General features: G+C 28.7%; 1 protein-coding gene across 3 annotated transcripts; it reads left to right on the plus strand.

Moving 5' to 3' along the window:
* The first annotated feature begins 309 nt into the window (after nucleotides 1-309).
* Nucleotides 310-15,960, plus strand: LOC111626952. Of its 3 annotated transcripts, none has more exons than XM_023370493.1 (5): nucleotides 310-411; nucleotides 5,502-5,530; nucleotides 6,621-6,705; nucleotides 9,790-9,883; nucleotides 15,796-15,960. In XM_023370493.1, the coding sequence occupies exons 1-5, from the start codon at nucleotides 377-379 to the stop codon at nucleotides 15,838-15,840; spliced, it is 288 nt and encodes a 95-aa protein (XP_023226261.1). In that variant the 5' UTR covers nucleotides 310-376; the 3' UTR covers nucleotides 15,841-15,960. The 3 variants fall into 3 exon arrangements, with proteins under 3 accessions (XP_023226261.1, XP_023226262.1, XP_023226260.1); XM_023370494.1 differs by lacking the exon at nucleotides 15,796-15,960 and adding an exon at nucleotides 15,367-15,789; XM_023370492.1 differs by lacking the exon at nucleotides 15,796-15,960 and having other exon boundaries at nucleotides 322-411; nucleotides 9,790-10,682.
* Nucleotides 15,961-19,681: the final 3,721 nt, after the last annotated feature.

Here is a 19,681-nt window from a genome sequence, read left to right on the forward strand (position 1 = left end):
ATTATAAATTCAAAGGTAATTCTGTCTGTCTGTCACCTTTTCACATCTAAACTACTGAACAGGTTTTAATAAAATTTGGCACAGAGATACATTTTACTGTGAGAAAATATCTTACTCCCATGAGAAAATTCGATATAATGCGGGTGAAGCTGTGGGTAGTGATAGATAGTTAGTGATAAATAAAATAAGTTTTTTTACATTTATTACCTTTAAAATACTATTCTAATAATAATGAAAATAACATAAATTTATTTAATTTTAATGTGACAAATGTGCATGATTTTCTTTGCACGACTTTGTAAAATCTGGTTGCTTTTTGGTCAGCTTCAGTCTCAAGTCATCTTCAAGCTGAAGTCAATGATGATGTTTAGTTTCCATGTTTGTCATGGCCGAAAATTCACTCTCGCAGAGGTATGTTGTGCAAAATGGTAGTAAATATTTTATTGCCGCTTCACTGACATGATAAATGTCTTTTAGGTCAGCCCAAAAATTATTCAATGATTGCTCTGCAAAACAACTCTTGAGTCTGCTGTTGCATGAAATGTCTATTAATTCCTCTTGGTCAGAGATGGGAAGGTGGTCGGTGGAGTTATTCGCAACGGCGACAAAAATTTTCAAATTTAATTTTGCAAATACAAATTGTGTTAATTGTACAATTTTTGTTTCTTGCGTAAGAATTTCATTTAGGTATTGTCACAAATGCATTTTTTAAATGAAATTTCGAGAGTATTTTTAGTTATAAATAAACGAATTTGTGCATTCGACGTCATGTTGTAAATTGCCGAATTTTTGATGGTCCACCCATTATTTTTTTTATTGCTTCATCTCATGCATTTAAATTTTAAATCGATCGATTTTAGATTGCCGCGCGTACCCTTTCATGCAATTTCACATACCCCTAGGGGTATGCGTACCACTAATTGGGAACTATTGCTCTACTGTATTTAAATTATAGCATCAATGGCAAAAATTCTCCAATATTTAGAAGAACAGTTTTAAATATGATATTTATTTTTTCAGTTGTCTTAAATTGATTCATTTACAGTCGACCCCCCTATAAGATCATTGATTTTTCCGTTTTATCTGAATTACATGTTGTACGAGTTACTTAGATTTTACAAATACGTGTGCCGGGCTGCGAACGGCTCACATATTTGTAAAATCTAAGTGACTCGTACAACATGTAATTCAGATAAAACGGAAAAATCAATGATCTTATAGGGGGGTCGACTGTAATTGTAAAGATGTGTTTGAAACAGTAATCTATATGGAATCAAATAAGTAAATATAAACTTAAGTTACAAAATTCATTTTCACACTAAATTTTAGTAGTTCATTAATCAATAGTTAGTCATAAAAATTTTTAAATTTAACCTAAAGCTACATTAAACTTTGATAGTACAACTAGCAGTGTTGTTTATTCAAGATACAGGAATTGCAGGTTTAATTTACACTACATATAACTTGTTTCTTTTCAGAATTATCTAGTTTAATTGAAAATTTCTTTTTAGTTATTAATATTTACATAAGATGGTGTCGTCATTGCGAATATACAGATGAAATTTCAATGTTACAAAATTAAGAATTATCCTTAATAATACATCTGGGAATAATCTTTTCAAATTTATGTACGGTTTTAATAGTCGGGTATTATTAACATGGAATGCATCAAAGTGTTATGTTAAATTGAATGGAAAGTTTGTGGTATTTTGGGAAAAAATCAATATGGCAATAAATACTTTTTATTTAGTCAAAAATTTAATTCCTTCACTTGCAATTTAGGAGTTTTATGGGATAAAGAACAGTACCTAAGTTCCCTTAAATATCATTTGCAGTTAAGTGTTCTATTATGCATATCAAATAGGGGACGTGCTTGTTATAGAAAGGGGGAATATTCCCCTTTCTATAACAAGCACTTTACTCATTACAGTAGATTGGGGATTCATTATGCATTATAGAAAATGTAATTATCACACAATTTACAAAAGTTTAAACCTTGGCCTATAAGTTGGAAAAAAGTATACTTCTGATCAACATAATTCGAGGGTGTTGCTTGCTTTATTTGTATGTTGTGCAGGACTCTACTATATATTTAACATTTATACTTTATTCACTTCATAACAAGCCTCAGGCAAAAAGTTTTTTGAGAATCCTGAAAACATCAATATTTAACTTTACCTTTTTCTGTCATAGAACTCCAAATTATCTTTTCAATAAACTTGTAATCCTGTTATGTTTTTGTTGGGTTTTTTCTTTTTTTACATTTATTTTGATTTAATATGGTCTGGAAAAAAATCAAATTCTCTTTATACACAATTTGTTCTGATCTAAGACATTTTTAAAAATTCCACTTGATGTTGATTTTAAGAAAAAATAGATTTCCTTTTCCAGAAAATTTGTTCTTTTTAAAACACATTCTTAGAATATGTAAGCAAGGTTGCTACATGCATTCAAGTAAATTAAAATTTGGCTGCTTTTACAACTTATTTGAATGTATATAGCAACACTGTCTTTTATTTCAACTTTTATCTGATTTTTAGTAAATATACAATTGGCAAAACAGATTCTTTACATTGAATTTTTGCAAATTTTATTTAGAATAGATATTGCCAAACTTATCTCAATGATCCCTTTGATGATGGCATAGAAATCTGGATACCTCCCAGTGAAAAATTTTAGATATTGGATACTTTCTAAATCTGTTCTATGAAAAGTTTTTGAATAATAATAATAATAATTATATTAGTGGATAATAAAATGTGTTTTAAAAACATTACAATTACTCAAGCAACATTTTTATATCAAACCAAAATTTATTTTTAATTCGAAGGTTAATTAATGCTTAGTGTTTTTTACTAGACCATTTACATTGGGCTTATGATTTGTAAGCCCTTTTTCTCAAAGTTCAATATGTTTTGCTGCTTAATTATGTGCATTAGCATGACAAAATGCAGTTTCAACTAAATATGAAATGGGGGAATGCTAAAATAAAAGGTAGTACCATTGCACAAATTTTAGGATATATATTATTTTCTTTTTCCAATATAATTTGATAGTCTTATTTTTGAACAATATTTGCTTCAAGATCAACAGACATATCTGTAAGTTCATCAAAAATTTCTTGATTTACTATACTGTTTTGGTTTAAATAAGAGTCAAAAGCCAATACAACTCAGTCAGGAATTTGCATATTTTGCAGGTCTGCTGAATTCATGGATCAGCTCTTTAAAATGGTTAACAAATCTCTCTAAAGCATCTTCAGTAATCCTTTCATTTTCTTAATTTTTCAGTTTTTGAAGATTTACCAAATATTTGAAATCCCTCATTGATAAATATGATTTATAAAGCTCAAGTTTCTTTTGAAAACCAAACAAGACTGTTTAAGCTTGAATGAGATTGACATGTTTTAACTTTTCAAACAATTTTAGGACTTGTTAACTTTTGAATATAAGTCAGATGGATAAAACAAATGAACTTTACATTTCTGCATCTCACAATATAGAGAACAGTTGATATCTTTCAAAAACTCTATGGCTGATATGTACAGTTTTTGAAAACGGGATCTCTTCACTGCCACATTACTTCAGAGTACAATAGTAATTGATTATCTGTCTCATTATTTTCTTTGCATAACCTGGCAAACAAATATGAATGTAATGGCTTTGCTTTGATTACATTAATTGCTTTCATACATTCTGTTAAGGAATTATGCAGTTCAGGACTCATTTGTTTTGCCACAAGATGTTGTGTATGAATGAAACAATGAATAGTGCACATATTAAGAATTTTATTTCAGAAGGGAAGTAAATCCTTGATACTGACCTGTCATGACAGGTCAGGACAAATATTTTCCATTCGAATATTGTGTTTTTTCCATGTATTCTAAACATTATAATTTAGTCTTCCCATTTGTTTTTGAGTCTGTTTTCAGATACTTTGCAAAAAAAAACGTTCATCCATAAAACACTTTTTTGGCTGACTAAAGTATATTAAACAATAAGAACATTTTTACTTCCAAAAGTTGATTCACTGAGTTGGATTGAAAATTTGCAATGTTTACATTTGTTGGTAACAGTTTCTTTAATGTTTTCAGATAATTCATCTCTTTGTCCTTTTATTGTATAATAAATTAGTGGCAAAGACTTAAGAATAGCACTGAAATCTTTTTTGCATTATTGTCTCTGACTTCTTTTATAGTGGAATAATTTCCTTTGCTAACTGAATGAGATTTTCCTACTTTTGCAGTGAGCATCAATATATTATAAGTAGCTTTTAATCCACTTTCAATATTAGCTTCAGCAGGAGATTTAAAGAAGGAAGTTAGTTTTGTTTGATTCTTTAGTGCTTTTTTTGGGCTTAAAATAATCAAGATTTTTATCCTCCTTTTCTGTATGCATTTTTTCTAGCTGTTCTTTCACTTTCGTGGTTTTTTAGCATTGTTGACCTCTCACACATAAGATACATTGGTTACATTTCATTGCTTATGGAAGAAATGAAACCAAATTTTAAGTATCCCAGTGAATATTGTCAAATTTCTCACCTCCCCCCATTAGAGTAAAATTTACATGTTATTTTTAATAAGAATATGATATCTGAAAATAATAAATACTTTGTTTTTGGTAGTTTTCTGTTACTGTAACAGTAGGCTCAACAGTACAGATAACAAGTATAAAAGAAATTGAACTTTATTGTTACCTCACCTGCATCAGTGCATCCAATGCCTTTTAGACCAATGATTAAGCAAGAAAATCATACTATACCAATCAAATATTACAAACTGATAGACTAAACTATTCATGGCACGTCTCGGGAGAACTCTATCTTAATTGCCAATAACAATGTTGGCATATGCATAGTGTTGTGTATTGAAAGGCTTTCAGCACTTCCTATCTTTTTACTGTGATAAGTTTCCATGACCTTTTGTTTTTATACATTCATATTTTGCATGAAATATAAATTAGTGTCCAAACTTAAATTTAAATCTTAAAAATTTTAAGGTTGAGTTTTTGTACATACATAGAAATATGTAAAAGTTGTCATTTGAATTTGAGTTACTTTTTATGTTAAAATGTAATTAATTAAAAAATCTGTTATACAAAACTTTAGTAAACTTACATTTCAGCAAACAACTTCATGTTCTTTAACTGCTTTTCAATGGCCATCAGAGATAATTCTTAATTGAAATTTATCAAAGAAAAAGCAAGAAATCTGTTTTTTAATTATTGGTGAAATTTCAGAATGTCATTTTCTGTTGAATATTAAAGTTTCTAAAAAACTTCCTAAAGACCAATTTATTTCTCCCTGAGAGTCAGTATTAACCACTTTGGTGACCTCCGATTTAGTGTGATTAGTTTAGTTAATTACTTTTATTCAAAAAGTATTTTCTAATATAGGATAACTATTAGACTAAAGGATATAGGATTTTTTTTTAATTGTTAAAGATTTTTAAAGCTTTTAATTAATATAAAGAATTTTTGAATAACTAATATTTCTAATTTTAGATTGAATGAAGAAATTGAAAAGACTGAAGGTAAATATTGAAATTTATTAACTGCAGTGCATTCTTATTACCTGATTTAATCTGAATTATTATTGTATAAGGGGAGAAAGTATTTGCATATCCAAGTTTTTCATCATATCCCACACAAAACTCCCAAAACAAAAAGCAGTTTGCAGTATTTTATGTGAGACACTAAACTATACTGGGTGCAAAACTATAAAATTAGTTCATATAAGTTTCAGAAGATAACAATAAAGACATTTTGTAGAGAACTAAAAGAATTTGCACACCTAGGTATAGGGAAAGTATACAAAGCAGAATATGTAATTCTATGCAAATATTTTCTAAACTTTCTGTAAATACAAAGAAAGGGGGTCAAAAACAGACTACAAATGAATAAATAGATTTTATTGGGTTATTTTAGGTTAATTAAGTAGTTTGTAGTATTTGACAAATTTATAAAATATATGTTAAAATATTAGTAATTCAAACACAGATCAATTATTGTATTTATTCAGATACTTGGCAAATCTCATCATTAAACTTTATTCGGTTGACTTCTGATGATTATTGCCGTTTCAGGTTTGAAATTCTTATTCTGTTATTTTTGAAACCATGCCAGTAATTTTTAGTAATTCGAGCACAAATCAATTATTGTATTTATTCAGACACTTGGCAAATCTCATCATTAAACTTTATTCAGTTGACTTTTGATGATTATTGCCATTTCAGGTTTGTGTCTGAATAAATACAATAATTGATTTGTGTTCAAATTACTAACAATTACTGGTATGGTTTCAAAAATACCAGAATGTTAAAATATTAATAGTCATTTACAAAATCTATATCAATAAGTACAATATTGGGATATTGAGAGAGAATTTATTTTTGTTTTTATTGTAAATGCTGTATAGTACTACTAAGGGCTTTTATTGTTTTTATGTATTGTTTCATTAAAACTAAAAATTTTACATAAAATTTGTTTTTAAAGAAATTTTCACTGTTCTATTTAAAGTGTGGTTATATTTTATTTGCATTAAATGAGAGTTTACTGTATTCTATTAATTCAGAATTTCTTGTATTTGCCATACTTTAATGTTGAACTATTTATTTGTTTTAGGAATTAATGGATGGATGGTGGGAACAGTAATACTATGTATACTTGTGGTTATCTTCTTTATGGTGATAATTTATTTAATTAGAAGGTAAATGTTTTTTTAATTGTACAAATGTATTTTAAGATTTTAAATAATTTTTTTTATGCTGCAATGAATAGTATATTTGGCCTCAGGCCAAATACCGAATATTCGGCCATACCATTTGGCTTGATTAATGCACGTATGAAAATTGGCACATAAACCGCATTATGGCAAAGACCCTGCTCTCTATTGGCCCACTGTCACTATGCTTCGCCAATCACGTTAATTCTTGACAGTTATAGTGGACAGACAAGAGCGTCATGGCAGTATGTGATAAATGATGATATCAAATGTGGATAACAGTGAAATGACTTACACATGTAAATAACGGAAAAGAACAGAGAAGGACCGCAAAGTGAAAATGTGAAAATAAATATGAAATTGAGTTGATAATATAATCGAACAAGTTGAAGCAACTTATTGGTGCGAAATTCATGGCCATCAACACCAAACAATTGTTGTCATAGACTTCGGAAAGCTAAATGCTTGTAATGAAAGTCACTTAGCATGCACAGGTGAAATCCTGGGGCCGTTCGGGCACCAAGCTGTCTCGAATCTGTGAAATCATAACTGTGACTTATACTGACGTCCTATCTGTCTCTTTTCTCCGTTATCACCAGGCTATGAGTCACGTAATTGTAAAATGGGAAATCTACGACGGAAAAGTGACGAATCAAAAGTATCGTGAGCACTTATTATGAGGTATGCGTAGGCATACATGGACTAGAGTGATAGAGGAAAGAGAAAGGGAAGAGCAGAGACAAGCACTTAAAAAGGATAGACAGGGTCAGACCCTCAGATGTGTGACAATTCTCAAATGAATAGGTGTGTACTGCACGTGTGCTGATCTTTGTAATTGTAAATTGTGAATACATGTGACTAATATTATTTTCTTTTTTATTTTGTGCATGTTATAAGTTATAAATAAATATAAACAAACAACACTAACCCGATAACATTAAATCTAAATACCAAAATGATTAATTTACTGTGTTTTTATTATTTCTTACTCCTGTTTTTAGGTATTCGGTATTTGGTCGAATAGTGATTAAATATTCAGTATTCGGCCGAATAGTGAAAAACAGGCTGAATACTGAATAGTAACTGAATATTCGTTACATCACAAATTTTTTTGATTATTTAGCTTTTATTATTTACTTTTAATCATCAGTTTAACAGTAATGTAGAAAATAAATATATCTGTAATAATTATTCTAAAATTTTCTTATGAAGTAGATGCTACTTATTATTGTCATTTTGGGGCTAACATTGAAAGGACATTTTATATGTACATATTTTTTTTACTTTTAACAACATGAAAACCTAGACCTGTAACATTTACCAAGTTTCAAGTAAGCTGGATTTTATTGGACTAGCCAGATAAGGTCTGGCTTTAGATACTGGATTTATTAATTATAATATCATTGGATAAATAGTGACAACAATTTTTTATTTCAAAAACTAAGATGCATATGGAATATTTAATGCTCTTTTTAATTCTTATTACATTATGAACAACTTGATACTAGAACCATAATTGTACTGTAAATATAGTACTTCTTTTGGTGCAATGACATTGGCAACCAACCCATCTAGCATATCCTCCCATGGTCTGTTTGAGTTGTATGATGATGATACAAGGATCTGAAGAAACATCCCATCTGCTGGCACTAAAACCTATTATCCTTCACAATAATACTATGGCACATATAGTGTACTGTTAAGACATATGTTTAGAAATGGGAATGGATAATTTTGGGACATCTGTATTCTTCTCATCTTAGCCCATGTAATTTTATTATTTTTCTCAAAATGAAGAAAGAATTAGAGAAAGATTCAAAATAAATGGCAATCTTGCGAATGCATGGCAGAGATCTGTACAGTGTGTTGTGAACCTACCCAAAATTTGCATGGATAATAGATTATTTTGAAGGATGTTCTTAAGGTGCCATCAATCTTGTGTGTAACTTAATAATGACATTGACATTTTTCTATCATTATTTTTATAGGCTACATGCCAGCAGAAATTTTTGTCACAGTCATCTTTACAACATCACTGCTATTATCCTATGAAGTCTAAAAGTTTCAGCTATATGTCAAATTCTTTAAAATAAACATTTCATCATTGACATGTGTTTTTTAGTTCTAGGGATAAGAAATAGTTGTCACTGTTTATCAATACATAAGTTTTGCCCTTAATTATTAAGTAAAATGTTATGTCAAGCTTGAGTGATTGGCCTGGGCAAACTTTAACATAGATTTTACTGATGCCGCTTCTCAAAAGACTAGTATCATGTAGGTTCTTGGAAAGTGACAGTCATTTACATTAACTAAATTTTTATTAAGTTCAAAAGTAAAAGGAGAATATATAAAATCTTTTTTGAACATAGAGAGAGTATCACCCAGATCTCATCTGATGTGTTGTGATCTATACCTTGGTAATCTGGATGGTTTGTCCTTGATTTCACTGATATTCTCATTTCAGAGTTTGACAACAATGTTCAGATGGATTTGGCAACTTGGATTACACCTCAGTCAAAAGTTATTTGATATACTCTCAGTATGTTTTCTTTTTCTTCCTCAAAGTCCTCTCCTTATTATATGTCCAATTTCATGATTCTCCTTCCTGTCTGTCTTTTGAGTCTCTCCACAGATCATTCTGTATATCTGTTTTTCTTTTCCTCTCCCTATTTAACAATTTAACACTTTTTTTTAGTTGCAAACTGGTCACAAGTAGTCTAGCTTTTCCTACAGTGTTTTCTAGTAATGGCATATCCTTTCAGCAAGATACTGATTGCCTTTCTCATTTTTGCTTATCTGATTGAACAGTCAATCTGGTACTCGTTATAGATTTTGACATGGTGTCTTTCATGTGACCATGTTTCAGGCTGCAAATTAACTTATTATGTCAATTTTTATCAGCTCTTTAATAAGTGACTATGTTTTCCATACACTCATTATTTTACAGGAAAGTATTAATAATAGAAATAGCTTAAATTAAATGAATGTAATTTTTCATGATGTAAATTTTTTAATTTTGAAATTCATTTTTCTTTTATATTTATAATTATATTATGTATTATTTTACAGAAACTGCATACTTCAAAATAGTTTGAAAGACAATTATAGTCAACAGCTAGTATATAAAAAAATGGAAACGGGGTGTGCCCCTTCAGAAGATTTGGTAAGAGATCAAGAAGGAATGATTGTAGTATCTTATGTAATGCCAGTAGCTAAAAATAAGTTTAAAAAAGTCTCATTCTAAAATATTGTAATATAATTTGGGGATTTTATATTTATTTCCTATAGAGAATTGTATAAAAACATTTGTAATGTAATTATGTTTATTCATTATGAAAATATCCTAAGTTTGTTCCTTTTTATAACATTTTATATGCAAAAAAAAATATAAAAGTTTGAAGCATTTTAACGTCACTGATGAAACATCGTGCCCTATTACCATACATATAATTTAAAATTTTAAATATAACAAATGTTTATTTATCAAATGTACTCAAGTTATAATAAATTAACAGTTATAATAAATCTATTATTATAACTGTTGCCTATATCCATAACACCGTAACTGTTATAATCATAAATAGAAATATCATTTTTCTATGAAAATAAAATATATAGTTACTAAAAACTTTAGTGTCTAGTTTTGATAAGGCTAGAAACTATAAAATAAGTTGTTTACATTGTTTTTTCCAGTGAAATTACATCCAAATGTTGAATTGTTTAAACTACATCAAATAATTTTTTTCCTCAAGACTGTAAAAACGCTTAGTTTTTATGAATTATTTTAATCTTTATAGTTTCAGTTTTTTCAATGATGGATTATGTTTTAATCCCTTTAACAATAAAATAAGTTATTAACAAAGTTCCAAGGATTAATTATGTTGATTAAATTAAATCAATATTATGATCATACAAATAATTTTGGGTCTATGCAGAATTATCCTTTTTAATTGTCCAACTAGAAACAGATGGTAACAACTTAAAACCGACAAATGAACATTAAAAAATGCATACAATACAATTGATACCAACTTTTTCTTAGAGGATCCGATGCCAAGAACACAGTAATAAAATTCTTCACAATATCACTTAGGCACAGAGGTCAGCAGATGGATATAAATACAACTGTTTTTTAACTAAGTGATATTGTGAAGAATTTTAATACTGTGTTCTTGCAGCTGGATCCTCTAAGAAAAGGTCGGCGTCAATTGTATTGAATGTATTTTTTAATGTCATTTGTTGGTTTTAAGTTGTTACAATCTGTCTCTAGTTGGACAATTAAAAACGATAATTCTGCATAGACCCAAAATTATTTGTATGGTCATAATATTGATTTAATTTAATCAATAAAATAAGTTATTTAATTAAATAGATCATTTAATTTCTATATTGAAGATTTCTTTTAAATAAACACACTGCATTCCTTTTTGATTTCACAGAAAAGACTCAGAGTTCGTTTATTCTTTTATTATTATAGAATATATATTGTTTGCAAATGTGTACTTGCTCTGTAAATACTGCATTTCATTGAAGTATTACTTTTCCATCCTCTCTACAGTTATAATGTCTGTATAAAATAGTAAATGAGTTGTTGCAAACAATACTGTAATTTAGTTTGATAAAACTAATAAATTACAGACACAACAAACCCCTATATTTATTTATTTATCACCACTAACTTCAGAATACTGTTGTTAAACTTAAAACCCCAGTTTTAAAAATCCCACAAAAAAGTTTTAAAAGATTTTCAATTTAGATCTATTTCAATATTAACAGTTTATATACAAAATACATCATTAATAATGTGTTTAGTATTGAAATGTTGAATGAGCAAATTTATTTTAATCTGTGTAATAACTAGAAAAAAATTACTTCAAGAGACGTTAAAATGGGTAGGTTAGTTATATATAAAATATACAGCTAAGTTCACATATAAATTGAAAGTATTTTAGAGAGAATTAATTAAAAAAAATATATATATGAAAACAGTTTGTTTGGATACACATTTTAGCACTATAAAATATGGAATATTGAATTAAAAGCTGTTTAATATGTGTGTTTATTTAAAAGGAAAAACTTTTTTAAATTTATATTAAAATTTACAAAATAGAATATAAAAAGAAACATTATTTTGAAAATACCATAGATCTACCATAGACATAATCCATAATTTATAGTGCTAAAATGTGTATCCAAACAAAAACTGTTTTCATAAATATGTGATTTGTATTAAGAATAATTTAAAAGTGAAGTAGGGTTATCAAAATGTTTAAAGACTAAAGAAAAATAAAATATTTTGAACATAAAATTACTTAAAAATATCTTTTCCTCCTCCTTTTTTTGTGTAAAGTTCTAATTATATATCAGTAATTTGTTTTGTATATATTAATTAATACAAAAATTTAAAATAAGAAATTGCTTAAAAGCTTAACAACTGCATTTTATCTCATTCTCAGAAGGATTCTCTAAAAGCATTCAGTTAAACAATATTAAAAATAATGAATAATATTTTCATTTAAATTATTTAAAAAACAAAAACATAATTACTTTTAGCACTAAGGAGTTTACATTGGAATGGAATTTAAATTCTTGTTCTACTTTCTTGTTATTATATAATTAATTGGTGTAGACTCTAGAGTGAACATAAAAATATTATTGAAAAAAATAATAATTGGCTTAAATAAAAAGAGAAATGTGCATTTAAATATTGAATGAATATTTTATATATATATATATAATTTTATTAAATATAAATTGGTGTAGTGATAAGTGATCATTATTAAATTTGTATATTATTAAGAGCATGAATGTAGTAAACAAAGAATATGCCCTTTACAAAAATCTGCAACACTCATTACTAAAATCTACATACATTAATCTATTTGGATTATTAAAATTAACGTACATTGTATTTTACCAAACTTGTAATTAAATTATATATTTTGTACATTTGTATATACACTTAATTTTAAAAAACAAAATATCTAATATTCTTTTTAGAAAAAGTAGTAAATTTTCTACTTGTTTTGCTCTAGACTTGTGGAAATAAACTGAGTTGATAATTGTTATGCTGTACATAATGTAAGAGTACAAAGTTTTATTAATAAATGTACTATACTGTATATTAATTTCAAATATTATAAATTCTTTTGTTTATAAAAATAGTGTGCGCTTAATAGAAATATTTAATCTATGTATGTTTTATTATTTTTAAGAACAGATGACAAGTTTTTTGTGATCATTATTAAAAATTAATATATACTTTGAATTATTTTTATAAATTAAATTAAAACTAAAATTTACTATGTTTTAGTGAAGAGTCATAAATTTTAAAAGTTCTGATTTTCAGTAAATGATTATTATTTGAAATTTATTAATCTTATTTAAATCAACACAGTTTTATATAATTGTCTTGATTACCACTGAAATTGCAAAAATATGTTGAGTTTAATTAGTAGTAATTAATATAAAATGTGTTTATTAATTTCAAAATAGTAATTTCTAAAATCTTGTATTCAAGAGGTGAAACAATCTCGTGGTTTTATTATATATGCATATGTATATATTGATGGGGAAAAATGAAAGAGAACTTATCTCTAGTCCTACTCAAAACCAGAAAGTTCTCATCTCTAATATTCTCTGCAATGATAATCCAGATCCATATGAAATATTAAGACAATTTACATTTCCATGGTATGAATCCAATAGCTTACTTTAGCTTATCCTTTAAATAAAAACCAATGGATAATAAATCCTATTGCAATAATCTATTAATTCAGGCATCATATTAACAAACTGATGTAAATATCTTTTTTGGGACCAAACTCTGATAGATATTTGTTAGACACTCTCTTGATGAAGGACTGGGCTTAGTGACAGCCCTATATGTATGCTTCTTAATCTCCATTGTTTTTCTCAGTAGGAGGTGAACATCTTCCTCTTTATAAATTTATATATACTGTATGTATATATAAAGAACATACACTGTCGGTCCAAACATATCTGTTTTGTTAAATTGTTAGTAAAATTTTGAACCCAACACATTCTTCATTATTAAATATTCAAGCCAAATTATTACTTTATTACATCAGGCTGTATTAATGCTACTAATTACCAATTAAAATTCAAGTATTATTTATTAATTATGAAGAGATGGCACCTAACACTTATCTCTAGACTAAATTACTTCCTACTTCATGTAATTTGCCTAGGATTTTTACCTTTTGACTTATAATAGAAATTGTTGTATGGTTTCTTTTATTGGATACACAAGATATAAGATTGACAGAAACTAGTACAAGTTATTAAAGTATTTGATGATACCATTATCTAGTAGATATATAAATATCCGCTATTGATAAATTTTATTTAAATGAATAATATGCTAACTTACATACAGTCCATGATTATTAGTGAATTTTATAGACTTTAAATATAGTATTTTTGAATAAAATTTCAAATGAATGTGTGGTTTTGATTCTGATTGCCATTCATAGATTTTTAATACAGAAATTAGAATACAGTAGACTCCCCTATAACACTGTTGATAATTCCGTGTTGTACGAGTCACTTAGATTTTACAAATATGTGAGTCGTGCACAGCCCAGCACACGTATTTGTAAAATCTAAGTGACTTGTACAACGTGGAATTCATATAACATGGAATTATCAATATTGTTATAGAGGGGTCTACTGTATAAAAATAATTATAAAGTTTTAAGATACTAAAAAGTTGCAATGTCACTACTGTTTGTTTTATCAGTGAGAAAATCATTGTATGATCTCCTTTTAGACTAAAAAGTAATAAAAAAAAAAAAAAATTGATTACTTTGTAAAGTTTAAATTCCTAGTAAATGTTTATGCACAAAATCAACTTAGCAGATATTGAAAATAGAATTTGATATCAATACACACATTTATTTTTTAGCATTGATGATTTTAAATTAAACAATGGAAAGAGCAGTATTGTTAGGAGGGGAAAGCTGTATAGTTTGTGGGATGCAAATCTATTCATATCATTCTAAACTAAACACTTTTTTGAATAGTAGTTTATTTCTAAGAATACATGTTCTTAGTATAAATTTTTATATGTAATTTTGTTAAACTATTTTTTTATGGCATGATAAAAGCTGTAAAAAGAGTATCTATTCTTGAACATAAAGAAATATTTTGATCAATCCAAAAAATGTGTTAGTTTATGAAATTAACAATGGCTTCATTTTTTATATGCTATATGTAATATTTTTGTGAGTTTGTTGTTATTTATCATTTCTAATTTAAATGTATTTATGTATTTCTATACATATGAATAATTAAGATTTCAGATTTTTTTTTACTTCAAAATTATTAGTAAAAGTTAAAATAAATATTAAACATTTTATTAATATAAAATATGTGAAATTTAATATGGAAAATGGCAAATTAACAATTTTTACCTGTTCACTGGAATTTTAAAAAATATAAATTGTCCAAATTTTTCACTCAATTTTTAACTTAGCAGAGAATTGATATTCTAATATAAAAACAGATTATTAGAATTATAAATGATCACTAAAATTTTCTCTCTAAACTGTGTTGATTTAAAGTTTTAAGCTTTTGAAATAATGTTTATAAAACTTTCTCATTAAAACTTGTATACATTCCTAGAAGCTGCATTGATATATTTAAGAAACCATTTTCTTCAAGCATGTGAAGTTCTGCTTGCTCTATATCATCTTCATGTTTTTTTTTCTTACTGCAAATTATTTCAACTGTAAATACATAAAAAATTTATAATTACCACAGTTTTTAATATTTGATATATCTACTTGATCAGAAGTTCATAAAAATCTGTTAAGCTTTAATTTCTTATTAAGTACTGTACATAAGCTTTTCTGTACCTGCTTCAGTTAGATTTTGCCTGTCTGTCTTTGCAATTGGTCATTGTACTGTATTTATTTTTATTATGTAAAGTAAAAAAATAATAAAATGATTATTATTAATATATAAATATATCTTGTTAATTTCTTCATAACTAGAGATTAGCATTCAGATTTAATTTAATATGTACTTATAAAAAATATCAATTCTTTTCAGACCCAGTATGTTTCTTTTATTGAAATGGAATCTGGAAATATATAATAGAAAATGCCATAATTCTAGTGATTTCTGACTGTGATATAATTTCTGAATAGAAGAAAATTTTTATATATTTAAAGTAGATATACCAAATGCAATATTTTTTTTTTACGTTTTCTAGAGTTGTCCATTATACATTTTAGAAATAAATTTTTAAGAATGATACTATATTAATAAGAATGTTAATAAAGTTTTATTTTTTTAATTTCATCTGTTAGCTTTATTTCTGTGTATGTATGTGTGTGTGTGTGTTTGTTTGTTTGTTTTATTACAGAGAAATGAATTATTTTGCTAAATGCATTGAATCACAGATTCAGATTTTTTATTAAAACGTACAAAGTACATAGCCCGATGCTGCAAAGTACAATCAGGCTAGCAATACAGTACAGATAATATTGGATACATTTGATATAATTACAACAGGATTAGATAATGCAATTGAATATTGCGCAAGTCCAAAACATATGAATTCTGGCATGGAGCCAGCAAGAAGAAACAATGCAACAGAAGAGGGGAGCACCGCACAGAATGCCGAATGTTAATATGTTATAATTAGTAAAGCAACAAGATATGATACTTATGCACAAAATATACATGATGCCTGGGAAGGTGTCTGCGAGAAACAGTACAAGAAGAGTGCTGACACTTCGCATAGAATGCTAAATGTGGAAAGGGAATACAATTAACACAAAATAATCCCGGATAAATAACAAGCAGTCAGTAAGTAAATAGTTACAGTTACGTACAAGTTTGAGACAAGCAAGGAAAAGGTCTAGTTGATGAGCGTGGCCGCATGGTACTTTTTTACCAGCTACTGGAAGAGGTTAAAAGATTCTTCATTCTCAATGAGATCATAGCAGTTGTAAGGCCATTTGTCGCCATTCCTGCTTGTAGTTAATTCCAGTTCCAATCCTTCTCGGTGATGGGACATTCGAAAAGATAATGCCTACTACCATTTTTTGCAGTAAACGCAGGTATTGCTGCTTTCAAGTGAAAACGAGGTACGAGTTGAACCTAAGTTTTTCATAAACCTACCATGGTTTATGAAAAATTGGGTTAAGATTGATCATTTTAATTAACACTCATCTATTACTGATGAGTTGGCTAATGTTGGGGAAGAACTGATGAGTGATGGAATAATTCTCATCATCCCAATCATCCTAGCAGCACTTTTAGCAAGACAGTCGGTGCGTTCGTTGCCGGCAATGCCTGTATGCGAACGAATCCATTGGAATCAGTACCTGAGGAGCTAGAGTGGAAGAGGATGGATTGTATGTTGGCAATCATAGGGTGAATGAGTGATAGTGCCGAGGCGCTATCAGAGGTAATGGTAATGTCTTTGCTATGAAAATGGTGACCGCTCCTCTCAACGGCACGGAGGATTGCATAAAGTTCTGCCTGGAAAACAGCAGAGAGGGTTTAACCGGAAGAGCCTATATGTTGTTTCAATACCATTCTCGTAAGCGACAAAACTGCAGCCAATTTGCCCGTTGATACCGTACCCATTGGTGTAGATTGTAATAACAATTTAGACGACGGTCGAAATTTTGCTTAGCAGTTTTCCTTTGGTAAAGATAAGCTTGGTGCTTGGAGGCAAAATGTAGAAAACAATAATACAGGTAAAAAAAGCCTCTTCCAAGCGCCAAGCTTGTGTTTATCAAAGGAAAACTTATGAAAAATTTTGACGTCTAAATTGTCATGACTTTACTCAGCAAAATTTTTTACATCTCAGATATTTTTGTTTGCATTAAACAACCTATAAACATTTTAAAATAATTTTAATTTAAATACCCTCGCTGGTCACCGTCGTTCTCGAGTACATCCGCCATTTTACAACAGATCTCGCGATGCATTGCCCAACGTAAACGTGTAGCGCAACAACTTGTTTTAAACCAGTTCAAATGTCAGACGTGTACTTCTGTTTTCCGTACAAGTTTAAAGTTTTGACTTTGGTCACAACCTCTCTTATTTATCCACGTTCAAACTCTGTCGTTTGTTGGTGTTGCACTCTTGTGAATCCTGGAAACATTTTTACAGCTCGCTATCCTCGATACACTTGTGTGACTCCTAAACAGTTCTGTATTTATAACCCAAACTCGACAGCTAAGAGGGCATCTCTGAGCCTAGACGTATGCGCTTACTCTGTAATTTCCATCATTTGCATTCCGCTTCCTGATTTGCATATCCTGTAAGTTTCAAGTTAATATGATTTTTCCTTCGTAGTGTTGCAATTTTCATAAACAGCAGTGTATATTGTGTTCGTGTTAGCATCTATTTCGTTTAATATCTAAATATGGAGTAATGGTTTAGAAACGAAATTTGTCATGGTAACTTGTGTACAATAGGTATTAATACTATTAAATTTTGGTGGTTAAAGGTCGAGAGGTGGAGAAATAGAGGGTCATGATTCGTATCATATCTCGAGAGAGGTGGGGCTTAATGAAGATTTTACTCATTAGCACTTACAATTTTTTTATAAAATTCATCTCTACCCTCAAAATTAAGCTTTTTGACATTTTATAATAATTAATAATATAAAAGTTATTTTTTAAATAAAATCTCATAACAGCCGGAAAAGTTACGCAACTCGTTGGATTTTTATGATTTAGAATTTCGTATATTATTAATTACGCAAACTGTCAGTATGAAGAAGACAATTGATACATATTATACTCATTTTATATATAATACAGTACTGTAGTTTGATTTTTTATTATCTGATAATGTAATCGAGATGGGTTAATAATAATAAGCGCAGAGCCCAATAGTTAGGAGTTGAAAGTTGAAATTTGGTATACAGTTAGTGTATGTCATGAAAATGTACACTAAGAAGGGGTTTGTTTATGAATTCTAGATGGAGAGGATGAAGAATTACCCTGAAGAACTCTGCTTGTACTGTACTATTTTAGATGCAGTTTTTTGCATTTTTGCGGGAATTGAACATATTTTTAGATCCATCTAAAAATTCTAATTAGCCTCGGAAGAGGGGGGGGCCTAATTCTTGCACTCTGTGAAAACGGGTAAGATCGGCTATAATATAATAATCTTAATTTTTGCTATCGTTACTTTTTGTCCGAACAACACCGGGCTCATTTGCTAATAATTAATAAACCGTGTATTTTAAACCGAAAAATAGATGGCCTAGCGATCAAGATGGCAGCCTACCAGAATCGAAAAATCCCCAGGAATTTTTCGGGGAAGTGATCCGTCCGGATATGTCGGGCCCCGTCCCTCACCACCGGGCCGCCCCTTTGTGGACCTGGCCGAATTCGTAACTGGCTTGCTAAAAGAGTCCCTGTTAGTGCCCACATTGGTGGAAAGAGTTTAAAAAACCGAAAAATATGACACATTTTTTTCATCGTAAATAAATTCATGATAAATGTATAAATACTCTGGCAATTAAAGCAGAAATTATTCATTTTCCATAAATCGCAATAATCAATTTTAAGTACTATTCTCCAATATTTAACGAAATTCGGGTGTTTTTTTAAACAAAGTAATATTTCGAAGTATGTTAACAAATAATTTTCCGCTAACCGTTTTGATCAATTGTTTAATTTTCGCCCGTTTATGTATCATAGAAAAGAAAATCAATATTTTTCAAAAGTGCCTGTTAACAGTTATTCATCCACAACAATTTCCATTACAATAATGTAGCCAATTTACATCCATCGATCTTTACGTATTCTTTATACGTTACGGGAATAAAAACATGTTCCTGTGACATAAAAATATTCACGAATCTCGAATCGAATATGACACAATCCAAATTACTAGTCAGATATTCTATTACTATGCCCGAACATGGCACGAACACATGTTAGTTCATTTAACCATAAAAGAT

The sequence above is a fragment of the Centruroides sculpturatus genome, unplaced genomic scaffold, assembly GCF_000671375.1.
Source record: "Centruroides sculpturatus isolate CEXI.00-Female unplaced genomic scaffold, Cexi_2.0 scaffold531, whole genome shotgun sequence".
NCBI lineage: Eukaryota > Metazoa > Arthropoda > Arachnida > Scorpiones > Buthidae > Centruroides > Centruroides sculpturatus.

Coding starts and splice junctions, on each gene's coding strand:
- LOC111626952 (XM_023370492.1), top strand. CDS start 377: ATGTTTGTCATGGCCGAAAATTCACTCTCGCAGAG. Junction 412..5,501: donor GAAAATTCACTCTCGCAGAG/GTATGTTGTGCA, acceptor TTCTAATTTTAG/ATTGAATGAAGAAATTGAAA. Junction 6,706..9,789: donor ATAATTTATTTAATTAGAAG/GTAAATGTTTTT, acceptor ATTATTTTACAG/AAACTGCATACTTCAAAATA.